Genomic DNA, 17,969 nt, shown 5'->3' with positions numbered 1-17,969 from the left:
GGTGGTGGTCTGGACTATGGAGAAAAATAAATCAGGAAAAGGAATATTGGGAGTGCTACGAATGGGGGTGGTTGAGTGGGTCGGTGGAAGTTTGTATTTATAAAAGCTTACGCAGAAAATCCTCTCTGTTACGGTGATGTTTGGGCAGTGACCTGAAGGATGTGAGTGAGCAAACCGTGTGAATATTTGGGGAAAGAGCACTCCAGAATGAGGGAGTAGTGAGTAAAGATGTTGAAGTGGAAACGTGTTCGGGGTGTTTGTATAATGACATGAAGGTTAGTGTGGCTAGAACTGAGTGAGTGAGCTGATTAGTGGTGGAGGCAGAGCTGGGGGCAAGCCAGATGAGGCCTTGGAAGTCATAGGTTTCAGATTTTACTGTGATGGATCTGGGAAGACCGACATAAGTTTTGAGCAGAGGATTAATATGATTTGATTTATGTCTTGGAAGGATCACTCTGACTGCTGGGTTGAGAGTAGACTGAAGTGGGTCTAAAGTGGGAATCAGGGAGACCATTTAGAAGACCATAGCAATGATCCAAGAGAGGAATAGGTTTTGAGGTGGAAATTAAAAGTTTGGTTTTAAATTTTTAGAGTTTAGGTAACATATAGGGGCTGGCGAGATAAATTTGGGACTCATCAGTCTGCAGATGTTATTTAAAACTGTGAGCCTGGATGTGCTATCTAGGGAGTAGTAAAGTGGTCCTAGCACATCAGGGGAGATGGGGAACACATTGCCAGTGAGATAGGAGAGGAACCTTAAGTAGTGACCTGGAGGTTAAGTAAGGAAGACGTTTCAAAAGAGAAGGTAGCTCTCAAATACTGTTTTTAGAGTAAGATGAAAACCTGTCGTGTGGGAAATTACTCTAATGCAACCGTAGACCCCCAATACACTAGCAGGCAAGCCATTCCAAAGGTCATGGGAAAAAAAGGGTTACGGACAAAATGTTTATATCACATGGTTTATTAAATAAATATAAAATACATAAAAGCAAGGGGAAAGATATGAAATTAGTTAACAGACTATGTACTATCATTTCTGCGATATTCTGTTGTTCACACAGAACAATGCTAGTCAAATGTAGGAGGGGACATTCCAAGAATGTTAACACTGTGGGCCATCTTAGAGACTGCCTACCACAGATGCAGAGATTATCTGGCATGTTAGTGTGCTGATGGAAGTGACCAGTGGAAAGAGAAAGTTGACAATTGATGATGTAAGGAGAGAAAGGGGAACAGTTGGTGGAGCAAGGGCTTTGAGTACAAGGCTAGAGAGGATGGGATCCAGTACCAACTGGAGAGATTTAATAGATAAAGGTAGCCATAGTAACTGGAGGGAAAAGAAAATATATGGATACAGATGTAGGTAGGATGTTAGATGTGGTGGTCAGAGCACGTGGAAGTTATTTTTTGAATGCTTCTTATTTTTTCAGTGAAGTAGGAAGCAGTCATTACCAGAGTGTTGGAGATTTGAGGAGTGAGACGTTGGTGTAAAATAGTTATTTGGGGAAATAACACAATACTTAATATTGTGTGTGTGTGTATACATACATACATGTATTCACATGTGTATATTATGTATATATATCATTACCAGATAGCAATAAGGGACCACTTTAGATTAGTAATGAATATGAGTTGAGACCAGTCAACATGGTTGTATGTATGCTTTTTTTTTTCCTCCAGGAGTGGTTCAGATTTCTTGGAGGAGTTGAAGAATAGTTGAACATCAAAAGCAGCAGCTGTGCTGCCATTGTTGTATTGATCACCACTGATGGTCACAAGTATGTTACCATTGCTTGTATTCATGACTGTCATTGCTGATGTGTGATGCAGGCATGACCAGTACTATTAGTGTTGTTGACTTTTCATCATGCTGAGGGCACTATCTCTACTTCATAAGTCATAGGTTTGACCATGGATGTGATTTTTTTTTTTTTTTTTTTTTTTTTTGCGGTACGCGGGCCTCTCACCGCTGCGGCCTCTCCCCATTGCGGAGCACAGGCTCCGGACGCGCAGGCTCAACGGCCATGGCTCACGGGCCCAGCCACTCCGCGGCACGTGGGATCCTCCCAGACCGGGGCACGAACCCGTGCCCCCTGCATCGGCAGGCGGACTCCCAACCACTGCGCCACCAGGGAAGCCCCATGGATGTGATTTTTAAGGCTTGCACAATGGTTTTAAGAAATTGAATTGATTGCTAACATTTAAAAACTGGGAGATTTTATTTTGCACATTCTGGAATTCGTTCTCTTGAAGTTCTAACAGCAGTAGGTTTTCACTCGCTTATGGCAACAATCCTCAGGGCTGCCTCCTGCTGGTGAAGCCTACAGTCTTCAGTTTACCACTGTCTTCTCTCAAATCCCTTGCTCATTTTTGATAGTTGCCTGGTCCCTAGAAGTGTTTGACTGTGTCTTGCTGCTGGTAGGCAGGCTGCTACGGCCATGCGGCCTCAGTGTCCAACAGCTATGATAGTAAAGCAACTGTTTTATTGTACTATAGGTCCTTCATTTTGGACTCAGGCCTGAGTCTCCTGGGGACTAGTACTATGTACAAATCAGAATGAACCCTCCCCTCTGACCTCTTGTCTTATTTATTTATTTATTGAAGTATAGTGGATTTATAATATTATATTAATTTAAGATGTATGAAGTAGTGATTCAGTATTTTTATAGATTTAACTCCATTTAAAGCTATTACAAAATAATGGCTGTATTTCCATGTGCTGTACGATGTATCCTTGTTACTTATTTATTTCATACATAGTAGTTTGTATCTCTTCATCTCCTACCCTTATCTTGCTCCTCCTCCCTTCCCTCTCCCCACTGGTAACTGCTAGTTTGTTTTCTATATATTGAGTCTGTTTTTGTTTTGTTCCATATGTTTGCTGTTTTAATTTTTTAGATTGCACATGTAAGTGATAACATAGGTATTTGTCCTTTTCTGGCTGACTTATTCACCTAAACATAATATTTACTCTCTAGGTCCATCCACATTGTTGCAAGTGGCAGAATTTCATTCTTTTTAATGGCTGAGTAATATTCAATTGTGTATACCAGATCTTCTTTATCCATTCTTCTGTTGATGTACACTTAGGTTGCTTCCATATCTTGGCTATTGTAAATAGTGGTGCTATGAACATTGGGGTGCATGTATCTTTTCGAATTAGTGTTTCTGTTTTCTTTGCATATATACCCGGCAGTGGAATTTCTGGTTCATATGGTAGTTCTATTTTTAGTTTTTTAAGGAACGTCCATACTGTTTTCCATAGTGGCTGCATCAATTTACAATCCCACCAACAGTGTATGAGGGTTCCCTTTTCTCTGTATCCTCACCAACATTGTCTGTGTCTTTGATTTAGTCTTGTACCTCTTGGATTCTTAGTATGAGTTCTTTCCCAATAGATTCTTGTTTAAATGAATGTAGATTTCTGGAAGGACACCCCATTAGTTCTCCTGATGTGTCTAGAGCTATTAAAAGTTCATAATGATACTTGTGCTTCAGATGAATAGTCTCAATAATGGCAAATCTACTTTCTTTCTAAGGAAGCTTTGATTTTTTAGAAACAACCAAAAAATCTTTCTGAGTCAAGGCAGACAAAGAAGATTATCAAACTGAGTGGTAATTTCATTTAGGTCAAAAGCAAGTTGTGTTTATAAAGTCATGTAGCATTTTTTATTGTGTTATTCATTTAAGTGGCTCTGATGGCATTTGGGCATTTGCTAATGATTGCTCATTTTTCTCCCAAGGCTAACTCATTAGAATAGGGGAACTACTTTTATTATGAGAGAAGGAAGAAGGGAAGACACGGAAAGGGAAATTAATACTCCTGAGTGTGATGCTTTATAAGCTTTTTGAGAGCAAGCTAATATGTGGAAAAAATAAATAGGTAAAACAGTAAATAGAGAAACTGAGTAGTTCCTCTATTCAGAAACTGAATCTTTATGTTGTAGTATAATTGCTTTGTTGGGAGTATTGTTAATTCTGTGAACTTCAGATACGTTCAAAGTTAAACATGCAAATTGTAAATCAAAGTAAAAAATAAATCTTGAGTTTTTTATTTTATCGTTACTACTTTCTTCCTTTAGTATAAATAATTTTCCCTTTCTCTCATTAACTTTGGGGTTTCTGTTGTATGATTGTGATTATATAATTCTCTTTCTCACTTTCTTAGTAGCTTTTCTTTCTTTCTTAGTAGTAGTATTAGAGCTAATATCTTGAAAGATTCCTAGTTTTGGAGATTTTAAATGATCTGTTTCGGTTTAAGGGAGAAGTGTTATTAAACATCAATGTATATTTTCATAAATCCAATGAATTAAAGTTATGATTAATATGGTATTCTAATAAAATTGTTATTCCCTGTTTGTTAGTAAACATACCAAATATGGTATTTGGGATCCTTTTTAATGTAATTTCCTGTAGTTCATTTTTATTTGACTACTAGTCCAAAAGATTCCTTACCAGATATCACTACTTGTTTGAGAAGGGGTTGTTTTGATATGGATATACTCCTGACTTTTCCATTTAAGTTTTTTTAGTAGCATTTGGATGGCATCACTAAGAAATTGTGTTGATTAGTAGATCTGTGAAGACTTTTTCATCTTAAACTAGCTTTGTAGCAGTCTTGTCTACTAAATAGAAAAAGAAAAAAAAAACCACATCAAACCCTGCTTAATAATCTTTGGTTACATGGTTGAATTTCTCTTTTGAGGAAAAGTAACAATAATCCTCAGTACAGTAATGTGCAGCCTGATCAGCATATATATATCCTGGAGCAGTTTTGGGTCAAGTCTTACTGATACTGTTATGCACTGTTGCCACCCCATATTAACTGGAACCTGGGTTGAAAAGATAAGTAATGATGTATAACCTGGTCCAAATAACATAGATTTTTTTGTTTTTTGTCTTTTTTCTAGGTGGACCATGTTCTTACTCCTTTTTAGCTTTTAATTTTGTCTTCCTTCTCTAAAACACGGTCAGCAGCCTCTCAGAAGTAGTTTCAGTCCTTAAGTTGTTTATCCAAATAGGAGCTTTTATCACTACTTAATTATTTTAGTTTAAAAAAATTATTTATTTATTTATTTATTTATTACTTACCTCCATGATATCATCTTATTTTCTGTTTTATTTTTTAAACATCTTTATTGGAGTATAATTGCTTTACAATGGTGTGTTAGTTTCTGCTTTACAACAAAGTGAATCAGTTATACATATACATATGTCCCCATATCTCTTCCCTCTTGTGTCTACCTCCCTCCCACCCTCCCTAACCCACCCCTCTAGATGGTCACAAGGCACCGAGCTGATCTCCCTGTGCTATGTGGCTGCTTTCCACTAGCTGTTGGTTTTACATTTGGTAGTGTATATATGTCCATGCCACTCTCTCACTTCCCACCTTACCCTTCCCCCGCCCCCATGTCCTCAAGTCCATTCTCAAGTAGTTCTGTGTCTTTATTCCCATCCTGCCCCTAGGTTCTTCATGACCCTTTTTTTTTTTTTTAGATTCCATATATATGTGTTAGCATACGGTATTTGTTTTTCTCTTTCTGACTTACTTCACTCTGTATGACAGACTCTAGGTCCATCCACCTCACTACAAATAACTCAATTTCATTTCTTTTTATGGCTGAGTAATATTCCATTGTACATATGTGCCCCATCTTCTTTATCCATTCATCTGTCGATGGACACTTAGGTTGCTTCCATGTCCTGGCTATTATAAATAGAGCTGCAATGAACATTGTGGTACGTGACTCTTTTTGAATTATGGTTTTCTCAGGGTATATGCCCAGTAGTGGCATTGTTGGGTTGTATGGTAGTTCTACTTTTAGTTTTTTAAGGAACTTCCATACTGTTCTCCATAGTGGCTGTATCAATTTACATTCCCACCAACAGTGCAAGAGGGTTCCCTTTTCTCCAAGATTTTTTGATGATGGCCATTCTGACCGGTGTGAGATGATATCTCATTGTAGTTTTCATTTGCATTTCTCTAATGATTAATGATGTTGAGCGTTCTTTCATGTGTTTGTTGTCAATCTCTATATCTTCTTTGGAGAAATGTCTGTTTAGGTCTTCTGCCCATTTTTGGATTGGTTGTTTTTTTTTTTATATTGAACTGCATGAGCTGCTTGTAAATTTTGGAGATTAATACTTTGTCAGTTGCTTCATTTGCAAATTTTTTCTCCCATTCTGAGGGTTGTCTTTTCATCTTGTTTATGGTTTCTTTTGCTGTGCAAAAGCTTTTTAAGTTTCATTAGGTCCCACTTGTTTATTTTTGTTTTTATTTCCATTTCTCTAGGAGGTGGGTCAAAAAGGATCTTGCTGTGATTTATGTCATAGAGTGTTCTGCCTGTGTTTTCCTCTAAGAGTTTTATAGTGTCTGGCCTTACATTTTGAGTTTATTTTTGTGTATGGTGTTAGGGAGTGTTCTAATTTCATTCTTTTACATGTAGCTGTCCAGTTTTCCCAGTAGCATTTATTGAAGAGGCTATCTTTTCTCCATTGTATATTCTTGCCTCCTTTATCAAATATAAGGTGACCATATGTGTGTTGATTTATCTCTGGGCTTTCTATCCTATTCCGTTGCTCTATATTTCTGTTTTTGTGCCAGTACCATACTGTCTTGATTACTGTAGCTTTGTAGTACAGTCTGAAGTCAGGGAGCCTGATCCCTCCAGCACTGTTTTTCTTTCTCAAGATTGCTCTGGCTCTTCGGGGTCCTTTGTGTTTCCATACAAATTGTGAAATTTTTTGTTCTAGTTCTGTGAAAAATGCCAGTGGTAGTTTGACAGGCATTGCATTGAATCTGTAGATTGCTTTGGATAGTAGAGTCATTTTCACAATGTTGATTCTTCCAATCCAAGAACGTGGTATATCTCTCCATCTGTTTGTATCATCTTTAATTTCTTTCATCAGTGTCTTCTAGTGTTCTGCATACAGGTCTTTTCTCTCCTTAGGTAGGTTTATTCCTAGATATTTTATTCTTTTTCTTACAATGGTAAATGGGAGTGTTTCATAAATTTCAGTTTCAGATTTTTCAACATTAGTGTATAGGAATACAAGAGATTTCTGTGCATTAATTTTGTATCCTGCTACTTCACCAAATTCATTGATTAGCTCTAGTAGATTTCTGGTAGCATCTTTAGGATTCTCTATGTATAGTATCATGTCATCTGCAAACAGTGACAGCTTCACTTCTTCTTTTCCAATTTGGATTCCTTTTATTTCTTTTTCTTCTCTGATTGCTGTGGCTAAAATTTCCAAAACAATGTTGAATAACAGTGGTGAGAGTGGGCAGCCTTGTCTTGTTCCTGATGTTAGTGGAAATGGTTTCAGTTTTTCACCATTGAGGATGATATTGGCTGTGGGTTTATCATATATGGCCTTTATTATGTGGAGGTAAGTTCCCTCTGTGCCTACTTTCTGGAGGGTTTTTATCATAAATCGGTGTTGAATTTTGTCAAAAACTTTTTCTGCGTCTATTGAGATGATCATATGGTTTTTCTCCTTTAGTTTGTTAATATGGTGTATCACATTGATTGATTTGCATATATTGAGGAATCCTTGCATTCCTGGGATAAACCCCACTTGACCTTGCTGTATGATGCTTTTAATGTGCTGTTGGTTTCAGTTTGCTAGTATTTTGTTGAGGATTTTTGCATCTACGTTCATCAGTGATACTGGCTTTTAGTTTTCTTTGTAACATCTTTGTCTGGTTTTGGTATCAGGGTGATGGTGGCCTCATAGAATGAGTTTAGGAGTGTTCCTCCCTCTGCTATATTTTGGAAGAGTTTGAGAAGGATAGGTGTTAGGTCTTCTCTAAATGTTTGGTAGAATTCACCTGTGAAGCCATCTGGTCGTGGACTTTTGTTTGTTGGAAGATTTTTAATCACAGTTCAATTTCAGTGCTTGTGATTGGTCTGTTTATATTTTCTATTTCTTCCTGGTTCAGTCTCAGAAGGGTGGGGATTTTCTAATTCTATCATTCCTTCTACATTTATCAGGCAGAGTTTATTTTGTAGAGAACTTCTCCCCTTTTATCCTTTTCAGTATTGCTGTGGTCTCACACATTATCATCTATAACCTCATTACTCTTTGTGTTGCTTAGATTGTCCAGATTTGACCAGTGAATAGCCCCTTTCGTCAGATTCTTACTTACATGCATGTGTGCACATATGCATATGCATATTTGCACAGTCCCTGCCCTGTAATAAGTAAATAAATATGATAAATTCCATGGAATTTTCCTCCCCTATAACTCACTTTATTTCACTCCTCTCTTTATTTCACTCACTCATCTCTTAATCTTGAGATTCTTTTCATATGAGTACATATGGATATTTTATTATTATTTTTTAATGGTATGTAGTTAGCTACAGAATGGTTCAACTATAATGTATTTACTTTTTTTGTTTGTAGTTTTTCGCGTACATATAGTGCTAACAAATATGTCATATACATATAATAATTTCTGTGGGATAGATTCCTAGAATGAATCAAAAGGTAAGTGCATTTAAACTTTTAACAAACTTTGCCAGATTGCCCTTCAAAAAGACTATTTATTTGTGTTCTTACCAACAGTGTACAAACTACTTGGTAACTCTGCAACACTGCATATTAATAAATTTAAAAAAATATTTTGGAGACTATCTCTTTATTATGTGTTCACTTTATTTGTATTTAAGTTTGGTATCTGGCTATTTTCTTTTTTCTTTTTTCCTTTTTTCTGTTACTTTCTATATATTTCTCTTGTCATTTCTTGTCTTTTTCTCATTGACTTCTTGGAATTTTTTTTTTTAATGTTAATCCTTTGTTAGCTATATGTGTTACAAATAGTTTTCATCCTTGCGAATACTTTTTCCACCCTGTCCTGTACCTTTTAACTTTGTAATAGTTTTCACTGTTCAGAATGTTCATTTTTATACACATATGTAGATATTTCTCTGATACTTTTAAAGTTCCAAAATGAATTTTTTTCTAAAATTAATGAATTCAGAAGAAGTGAAATTTTCTAAGGCATAATAGGAAACTAGTGTTGCTAGGTTTTATGTTTTTGGTTTTGGTTTTAAATCAGGTACCTAAGTGACAGACTTTCATATTGTAAGTCGGCCATACAACTTTTCCTTAAACATTTCATGGTTAAACATGAACTTATTAAATGTTTTATTTTAGAGAAAGCTAATTCTCCTTTATAATATATTGCACGAATAGTAAATAAAATGTGGGAACTATAGAACAGAGAGAAGATAAAACATTTCTAACAGTCCTAATATCCAGACAACCATAGTTAGTGCTTTTGTGTATTTCCTTTATCATTTATTTTTCTTTTTTCCCTTTTTAAAACAAATATACTTATGACTTAAGTAATTATAATTTAGGTAAGTTTTTTCTTTAATTAATTAATTAATTAATTTTATATTTGGCTGTGTTGTGTCTTTCTTGCTGTGCGCGGGCTTCCTCTAGTTGTGGCGAGCGGGGGCTACTCTTCATTGCGGTGCACAGGCTTCTCACTGCAGTGGCTTCTCTTGTTGTGGAGCACGGGCTCTAGGTGTGCAGGTTTCAGTAGTTGCAGCATGCAGTCTCCGTAGTTGTGGCTTGGGCTCTAGAGCACAGGCTCAGTAGTTGCGGCACACGGGCTTATTTGCTCCACGGCATGTGGAATCTTACTGCACCAGGGTTCGAACCCTTGTCCCCTGCATTGGCAGGCGGATTCTTAACCACTGAGCCACCAGGGAAGCCCTAGGTAAGTTTTTAAGTTGAGATTTTGCTAAAAGATAGTTTTCCAAATGTGTTTATTGAATGTATAACTGTCTATTTTTCAGAGTACTTATTTCATCTAAATGTAGATGAATTTCTTTTCTTTTTGGGTTGCAGCTTGTCACTTAGTATAAGCACCTTTGTGACAAGATCTTGTAACTGACTTGTAATAGTAGGGTACCCCTGACTGTGATGTCATTTATCCTGATGTTTTGATTGTACTGTGTCTGAAGAAAAATGTCACCTACATGTCATAGTACATGACAGAGCATTAGGTAGCACACTTGCCAGCAATGCATTAAATAAGGTCTACTAAGATGTTTTTCCCCATTTGTTTATTTTTCAGTCTGCTGTTAGCCTAGCCCTAGACTATTCTAATTTCTTAGCATATGCAAAAATATATTCTTATGAGTATTTACTGGGTAGTAAAGTATGTTCAAGTTATAACCATTTGGACTTTATATGTGAGCAGGCACTTCCGCTCTTTTATGCTTTAGGATATATTTGTGACAGGTATCATGCATGTTATAAGTTCTTTTCTCGTAAACAACAATATTACTCAATTTAAAATCTTTTATTTTAGTGGGTTTTGTAATCAGAGGTCTAGTGATAGGATGTTAAGTACAGAAAAATGTTTTAAATTTTAAAATGGAAAATTTTTTGTCCTATTTTTTTGTTTTCTATACTGAGAGATAGTTAGAATAGATGTTAAATACTTACTGCAGATGAGGTAACTCAGCCTCAGAGATGTGGTTTGTCTACAGTTACATAGCTAGAAAGTAGAAGACTGTAGGTCTTTTGGTCTCCCATGCCAGGCTGAATGGGAATATTTCCACTGATTTGGATTATACGTATTCTTGTATAACTCAAAACAATTGTAAGCACATTTTATATTATTTTGCATTAAATATGATTTTATAAGTTGCATGTACTACCCAGGGGTTGATTGTTAGACAGCCATAGAACAATGTTTTCTCTGTTTACCCATTTAAAAACATGAAAAACCTATATGAAATAGGTTTTATATATCTATAAATTTTTTATTTTATATGTTTACCTATATAAAAAAAGACTTTTTTTCTGTAATCATATTGAAAGTGTACTTTTTGCATCTTTTACTCAAAATTAGATAGGTAGAAGAGAATAAACCTTGTTTTATGGTAGTTTAAATTCTTTTGTCTATGGAAGAAAAAAATATTTAAAAATGTATTTAGTCATTAAAATGGATTAGAGTGGATATAAATGCTAGAACTTTGGTCTAGAGCTCAGTAAACCCAACAGGTATGGCAGAGAAATAGGGGAAAAGTGGCAGAGGAAAGTGGCAAGTAAAGAACTCCTGTAAAGGTAATAACACAGTGTGGATTATTTTTCAAGGGCAGTGAAGCTGAAGAAGAAATACTTATCCACTTGCTGATTGTTCTTTGTGCTTATATAATACCAGTCTTCTAGGTTACAAAGTAGGAATTTCCTAGGAGAGACCCTCAGAAATCACTTCTCCGGTTGATTGTAGGTGGTTTAATCATTATGCAGGTGTTTGTCAGGTGTGTGGTATATTCTTTAAAAATTAGAATTGAAACTGCTTTATTCTGAAAGAGTGAACTGCTGTGATTTACCTTGATATTGGTGAATGAGATGAATAAAATGGATAGTCACTGGGGCTTTTATTATCTTGGGACTTTGTGTGAATACAAATGAAAGAATTTGCCTCAAAGGAATATTATTTTGTAAAGAAAATAGACTTTTCTCTTTGTAGTATTGCATAACCTTTTGAGAAATCAAATTGACTGTTTTTATTGTTTTATGATTTTTTTGAATATAATGTTTTGCTTACTGTTCCCTTTACTGAAGAATATTTTTCTATTGGTGATGGTTAATAATAACTACTCCCAGAAGAAAATTTTATTCCTTTTTCATTTTATAATTTATCATATTAAAAATGTATATCTAAACAGAAGTGATGAAGTTGATAATTATTACCAAGCGCAATTTAATGATATTAAAGAAATTAATATTTTGATTCCTTTTCTGATCTTGTACATGATAGTCTAGCTCCTTTAAAATCTTTTCCCTGGCATTCTTTCATATGACTTTTCAGATTATGTTAAGGTTCACCATTATAAAACCTTTGAATAACATAAGCTTGACAATAATTAAGGGATTTGCATGAGGCAGCTTATGTAAGTCACAGTTGCAAACAACTTTTTAGTTTTCTGCCTACTAGGATATTTTAATTATAATCTATATGGAGTGGTACTACTGTGTGAATAAAATACTTATGCATGACTGTTGACCTATTAACGACATCTAGTAAATTAATTTTGGTAGTTTAAAATTATTTATTAATGTGTATGGTTCTTTTTCTTTCTGGGTGATTTGTTCAACGCAGTATTTATTTACATACTTATTTATTTGTTTTAACTTGGATGTCTTTAGTGGTTATGAGAAGATGCTTTTCAACAGGCTCCTGTTGTCTGTGTAGTGTATAACCAGTTTCAGTAATCACATGATCTTACATTGGATGCATATAAACTTACCTACGTGGTGAATTCTTTTGAGAGATGCTTGTTACTTATATATGTTTCTCATAGTGGTTTTTTTAATGGCTTCAGTTTATTGAAGGGTACTTTGGGTACTTAGTGCCCTTTCGAATTTGGCACTAAGACTACCTTCTTAGAATAAACCTGGTGAAAAGTATCCTGGGAAGATTGATTATAGGCTATATGTAGAAGTGACCTATCTTGACAGGAAATAAATGTCTTAGGATATCAGAGAAATGCCCAAGCCTAAAGATGATGGGGCATACATTGGAACTAGAATAAGGTTGTAATCTATTTAATTATTACATATACATTAAATTATTTTTCTTAAGTATGTTTTGTCATTAGGGCAGTGTCTTCCTTTCTGGAAAAAGAGAGTTAGATAATATGAAGTTTGTGGTGTATCCAGCACTATTTAGGTAAAAGAAAACAATTTAGGAGTCATGACTATTGTAGTCACCAGGGAGGTACTCTTTATTACAAGCCATCAATAATAGTTGATGTCCTACTCTAAAATGTAAAGAACTATGCTACATTATCTTCTTTGTTTGGTATGTTCATGAGGATATTTAAAAATTTTTAAATCACATTAGCTGCTTAAATAATTTAACCCTCAGAATATCGAGTTATCAGTGAATGAAAAGAGGAAAAAGAGTATCCTCTTCTTTCATTCATTTCAGTTATGGGTACATTTTTACAGAAGATAGAAGAATTATAAATGTTTAAAAAGATCAGATACCTTGTATAGCTCTAGGTTGGCTCAGCTGTGAATAGAACTCACTTGTCTAACTCTAGTCTGAAATATTCAAATTGTTCTATAGCCTTAATTTATGTGTGTGCGTGTTTCTGTATTATTTTCCTTTTACTAATACTAACTTTGCATTTGTGGTTGTGTGAATTTGTGTTTTAATCTGCCACCTCCAAAATTAGATCAGAGGCTTTTTGTTCGTATGTTCTGCATGATCATGGTCTTTTATATATAAGTGTTCAGTACAAAGGGAGCTCAAAAATATTTACTAATTAATAGTTCCTAGACTAAATAGTTCTGAGTTCTTTTTAATGAAAATGCATATTTTTATGTATTTTTTTAATTACAAAAATTTTTAAAGAACTATAAAATTTCCCCCTTCTGTAATGCTTTCCAGTAGGTCTAAAACTATCTTAAAGAGTCATTTATTTCATTGCATATACTATGGTAGGTGAAAAAATATTTTTATAAAATGATTTCACTTCTGTGTTTTGACTTTAATATCATTCTTATAAACCATTAATTTTTCAGAATTTTTCTCTACTTCCTTTCCCTTTTTCTTTTGTAACTTTATAAATGTGAGTTTAAAAAATAAATTCTATTTAATCATACTCTTTTTTTCTTTTAGGTTGTTATGGAGTTGATGGAGAGAGTGACTCTATTATGAGTTCAGCTTCTGAAAACTCCACTGAACCTTGGTTTTGTGATGCCTGTAAATGTGGTGTTTCCCCTAGCTGTGAACTATGTCCCAATCAGGATGGAATTTTCAAGGAGACAGATGCTGGAAGGTTGATGTCATAATTCTGTTGGGTTAATATGCCTGCTTTATAATGAGTATGCTTCTGACTATTTTTCTATTTACGATTTTCTGAGTTACACACTTTCATTTGATTGCTTCTTTGTGTCTTTTTGGCATAGAGTAAATGGACAGGAGGCTACAGATCAGGGCAGGGAGGAGAAAAGATCATTTATTGAGGATCTGCATTTGCCTTTATAGCCCATAATCCCATTTAATCTTAGTAATGACCATATGATAAGAGAGATGGTAAAGTTTCCTATTTTATAGGTAGTACCTGAGGCTCAGATCATTACATAGTTTTAATTTGAACAAGTCCATAGTTAAATTTGAACTCAGATCTGTTTGACTTCAAGCGTATATCAGGAAACGGAACCCATACAGTGATTTTAAAAGGGGATGTTTACTGTAAAGAATTACTAAGCTATGATAAACAGTAACCATAAGATATAAAAGAACTCTAAAGAATAATACCGTAGGGCTGAGGGAGAGTATCCAGGGAATGACAAACTTGGAATGAAGACACCTTCCCCAAGGCTGGGGTTCAGGCCTTGTTAGAGAAAGTGTAGTTCCAGCCTACTGGATGGCAGAGAAGTTGGCTGGTTTGCCTGGGTCACTACCGAGTCTACAGTCCTTGGCAAGTGGGTGTCTGGGCAGTGGTTCGAAGCCTGGAGTGTATGGTGTCTATGTTGAGAGGCCCACAGAAAAGTGATCTCCAGCCTGGGCCTGCAGGGTCACTGAGGGACGATGCATGTGGTGGGGCAGAGCACTGGCGGATGTCCTCTTCCCATCCTGCAGAGAAGCCCCTTCCTCTTACAGTGCCTTCTACCTCTCCCTACTGAGACAGCTTAGTATGATATGATGCTCACTGTAAAGGAGAAATGCTGAAGGGATTCTGTCCATTGTTGCAAAGCAGATATTGAAGGGTGGATTTGAGCTGAGAGGCAATAAATTGATAACTGGCACAAAGACCTATGTTCTTTTCACTGTACTTACACTCATCTTTATTACCACATTTGAGCAGTTGTCATCATCATAGTGTTGGCATCTTTCATGGTTTTTTTCTAAGGAAACTACCAACTGGGATGGGTGACTGATATATAAGAGTAGTTCCTAACCTTTTATATTTTATGGATCACTACTTATCCTCCTCCCCCATGTAAGAGGGGGTGCTCAATTTTTTATTTTGCCACATACTTACATTTCAGTATTTTTACTAAACATTTAATATTTTAACAAGAATAACAAAATAACTTGTACAAATTATCACCATTATTTTTCATATTTTAACATCTTGAAAAGGATAGGATACATTTTATCCCAAAATAAAGGACAGTCTTTTAAATTTAATAAATTTTTTTTAGTAAAGTAAAAAATATTTTTCTTATTTTTCTCATTTTTACCTCAATTGGCAGACAGGCCCTTGAGAAGTATTGCCATACAAGATTGTTGGGATTGCATAGGGTCTACCATGGAATCTTAGAGAACCCTGTGTTGATGTTTAGGAAAAATGACTAAAAATCTTACCTCTTGTCTGTCATTGCCCATCCCCAAAATAAAATAAATATGTAACAAATTATTTGATGTATTGACTTGAGACTGGTCTGTATCATGGACATGAGCATTATTTTACGTTTGGAATGACTTTGGCCTAGAATTAGGGAATTTAGTACAACATTAAAAACATGTACTTTCAGGTTGGACCGCCTATATTTGAATTCTAGTCTTTTCTTACTAACTGTGATTTTAGATTTAACCATTTTATGCCTCAGTTTCCTAGCACTTTTGAGAGAATTAAATGAGATGATTTCTGTAAACAGTGTAGTTTCTGGAGTATAGTAAGTGTTTAATAAATATCTCCTTAGTTCTGCTACTGCTACTACTAGTGATTTTTATTACCAATATATTCTACTTACTTAAGGTAATCATAGAATACCAACTGCATAAATTCTTTTTTAGTAACTCTTTAGTCCTGAGATTTGAAATTTATGGTGATAAATTGTTGTGAATAAGTATGGCAGCTTTGGAAAACACAGCTTCGTTTTAGGAAAGAGCATTTATTTTACCTTTTTTCTCATCAATAATTTGAAATTTCTATTGAAAAGCAACTATAAAGTAGCTCTCTTATCACACTAATATATAATATGTACTAATACATAGTCCACAGAATAACTTGGAAAGTTTTTCTGAATGAAGAAAAGGGAGGCCTCTTTAACCATTTAGTTTTACTGAGAGATATTTGTATTGACTTCTGTGGATCTTACATGTATGTAGACACCTCCCTTCATGGTGCAGCCTGGCAAGTTTTTTTTATACTGTTTGAACATTTTATTTGTGTTGATGTTCACACTCACCTGTAGGCTAGTGTGGAAACTACAGGTCTTGATATAGCTTGAAGGATGTAGTACTAGCTTGAATCAAGGCAAAAAAAGCCAAGAAATTTGACAAGCTATTTAGTATTCTAGCTAAGATGCAAAACAGATGAAAAGAAAGAACAATGCATGGAAAGAATGAAAAAGATTTTGAAATTGACTTCGATTACGTAGTCTAATTAGTCTTTCCCCCCCTCTGTTTCTGACGGGAGCCACAAATTCTACAATAGAAGATGATGTGGTTTAATGTGAGAAGACCATCAGCACCTTCTTATCATTAAATTTTTATTTTTTTTCTTAGGGAGAGTGTTTTATCCTGTGTTAATGGTATTAAAAACCTGATTATAGGAAGTATTAGACATACTTTAATATAATAGGGTACCACACCCTATGCTGCAAACATTTCACATACATCATTGTAACTTCTAAACTGCCTACATGGTGCTCCGTTCCTAGTAGACACTTAGTAATTAATTACTGAATGAATAAATGAAGGAATGAAAATAACATCCTGGAAGTGAATTTTTTAATATGTTATAAAGGTACTACAAATACAAGACATTTCAAAATCAGATTTGATTGATGAATATAGTTCCCATTCTGAAATGAGTTTTTTGAGAAGTAGCTTTCTACTTAGTTTGGTTTATTAAAATATGTAAATTTAAAAGAATCTATTAATAGCTTCTATGCTAGAATGACAATTCTGACTCTTTGTTTTTTGGTGGATTTATGGGATGCTTGTTTTCTGCTCCTGTCCCTAATCAACATCTGTCTTCATAGCTCCAAGCAGAATGGATGGTAAAGTAACAAGGAAAATTGAAAATTATTCCTTTTTGATTTCTCAGTTTGTCTTAATTACAAGGTTCTAAAGTATGAGCGGCTAAACAAATGAACAAAAAACTATATACAACATATATTAAAAAGGACCAAAATTGTCTCAGCTGTTTGATATGTATTTTAAAAAAGAGTCAAGTTGGCATCCTCACATGAATGGTTGGGGGAAATGATACACTTGTGTGCCAATCACACTGAAATGGCAGTTTAAATCTGTAGTACTTGTGTGACTTGTACTAAAACCTTTTAAGAAGGTCAGTAGGAAGTAAGCAGCCAGCTGTTGGGTTTATCAAAGATGAACTTGTACAGAGTACAGCAGCATTTAACACACCAGTGGAGCATGAGAAAACTGCGCAAATTAAATTGAGAAAGCAGCTGCTTGTTGAAGATGTGTTTCTTTATATTGAACTCCACAGGATGCATTTGGGAGGTTGGATTAAAACATTTTATCAAGAAAATCTCAAAACCTTGGAGTTTCTTCCCATAAAAAAGATAATTTTTAAAGATTTGTAACTATTTTCCCCAGTACATCTATAAAGTGATTCTTAGTCTTATTTCTTTAAAACTCATAATGCATCACAAAACAGAACCATGTAGCAATGATAGCCTCTCAAGCTGTGATAAAGCAAAATTTGTTGTTAATATTTTCACAAGGTTAAGAGATATTTGCCATCTCATTTTTACCCTGTGTCTTGCAGAAATGATATAGATCTGTTTACATTTCAAAATCTAGTGATCCTGTGTTTTCTTTGATTGTAAGCAAACAGGGTGCCTAATATATTTTAAAAATGTTCAGAGCAGTTTTTAAAAAATGGAATTAGAATCAACTCCTATTTATTTCTTCTGTTTAGTATACTGAAACTGTACATTCTTTGTTTAGTGTTGTAACATCATTCAGACTTCAAAAAATATATGTGGGGCACATACGT

General features: G+C 34.9%; 1 protein-coding gene across 6 annotated transcripts in view; it reads left to right on the top strand.

Annotated features, from left to right (window-relative positions):
- Positions 1-17,969, top strand: part of PHF14 (PHD finger protein 14) — a 205,890-nt gene that overhangs the window by 17,917 nt on the left and 170,004 nt on the right. For all 6 annotated transcript variants that reach the window (XM_081244011.1, XM_081244016.1, XM_081244014.1 and 3 more), the window contains exon 5: positions 13,667-13,826. In XM_081244011.1, coding sequence (XP_081100137.1) covers positions 13,667-13,826 — 160 coding nt within the window. The remainder of the gene's footprint in view (positions 1-13,666; positions 13,827-17,969) is intronic.

The sequence above is a fragment of the Mesoplodon bidens genome, assembly GCF_964165515.1.
Source record: "Mesoplodon bidens genome assembly, chromosome: 9".
Taxonomy (NCBI): domain Eukaryota; kingdom Metazoa; phylum Chordata; class Mammalia; order Artiodactyla; family Ziphiidae; genus Mesoplodon; species Mesoplodon bidens.
The sequence above is the reverse complement of the archived record's forward strand: the minus strand, read 5'-3'. Positions and strand labels throughout refer to the sequence as shown.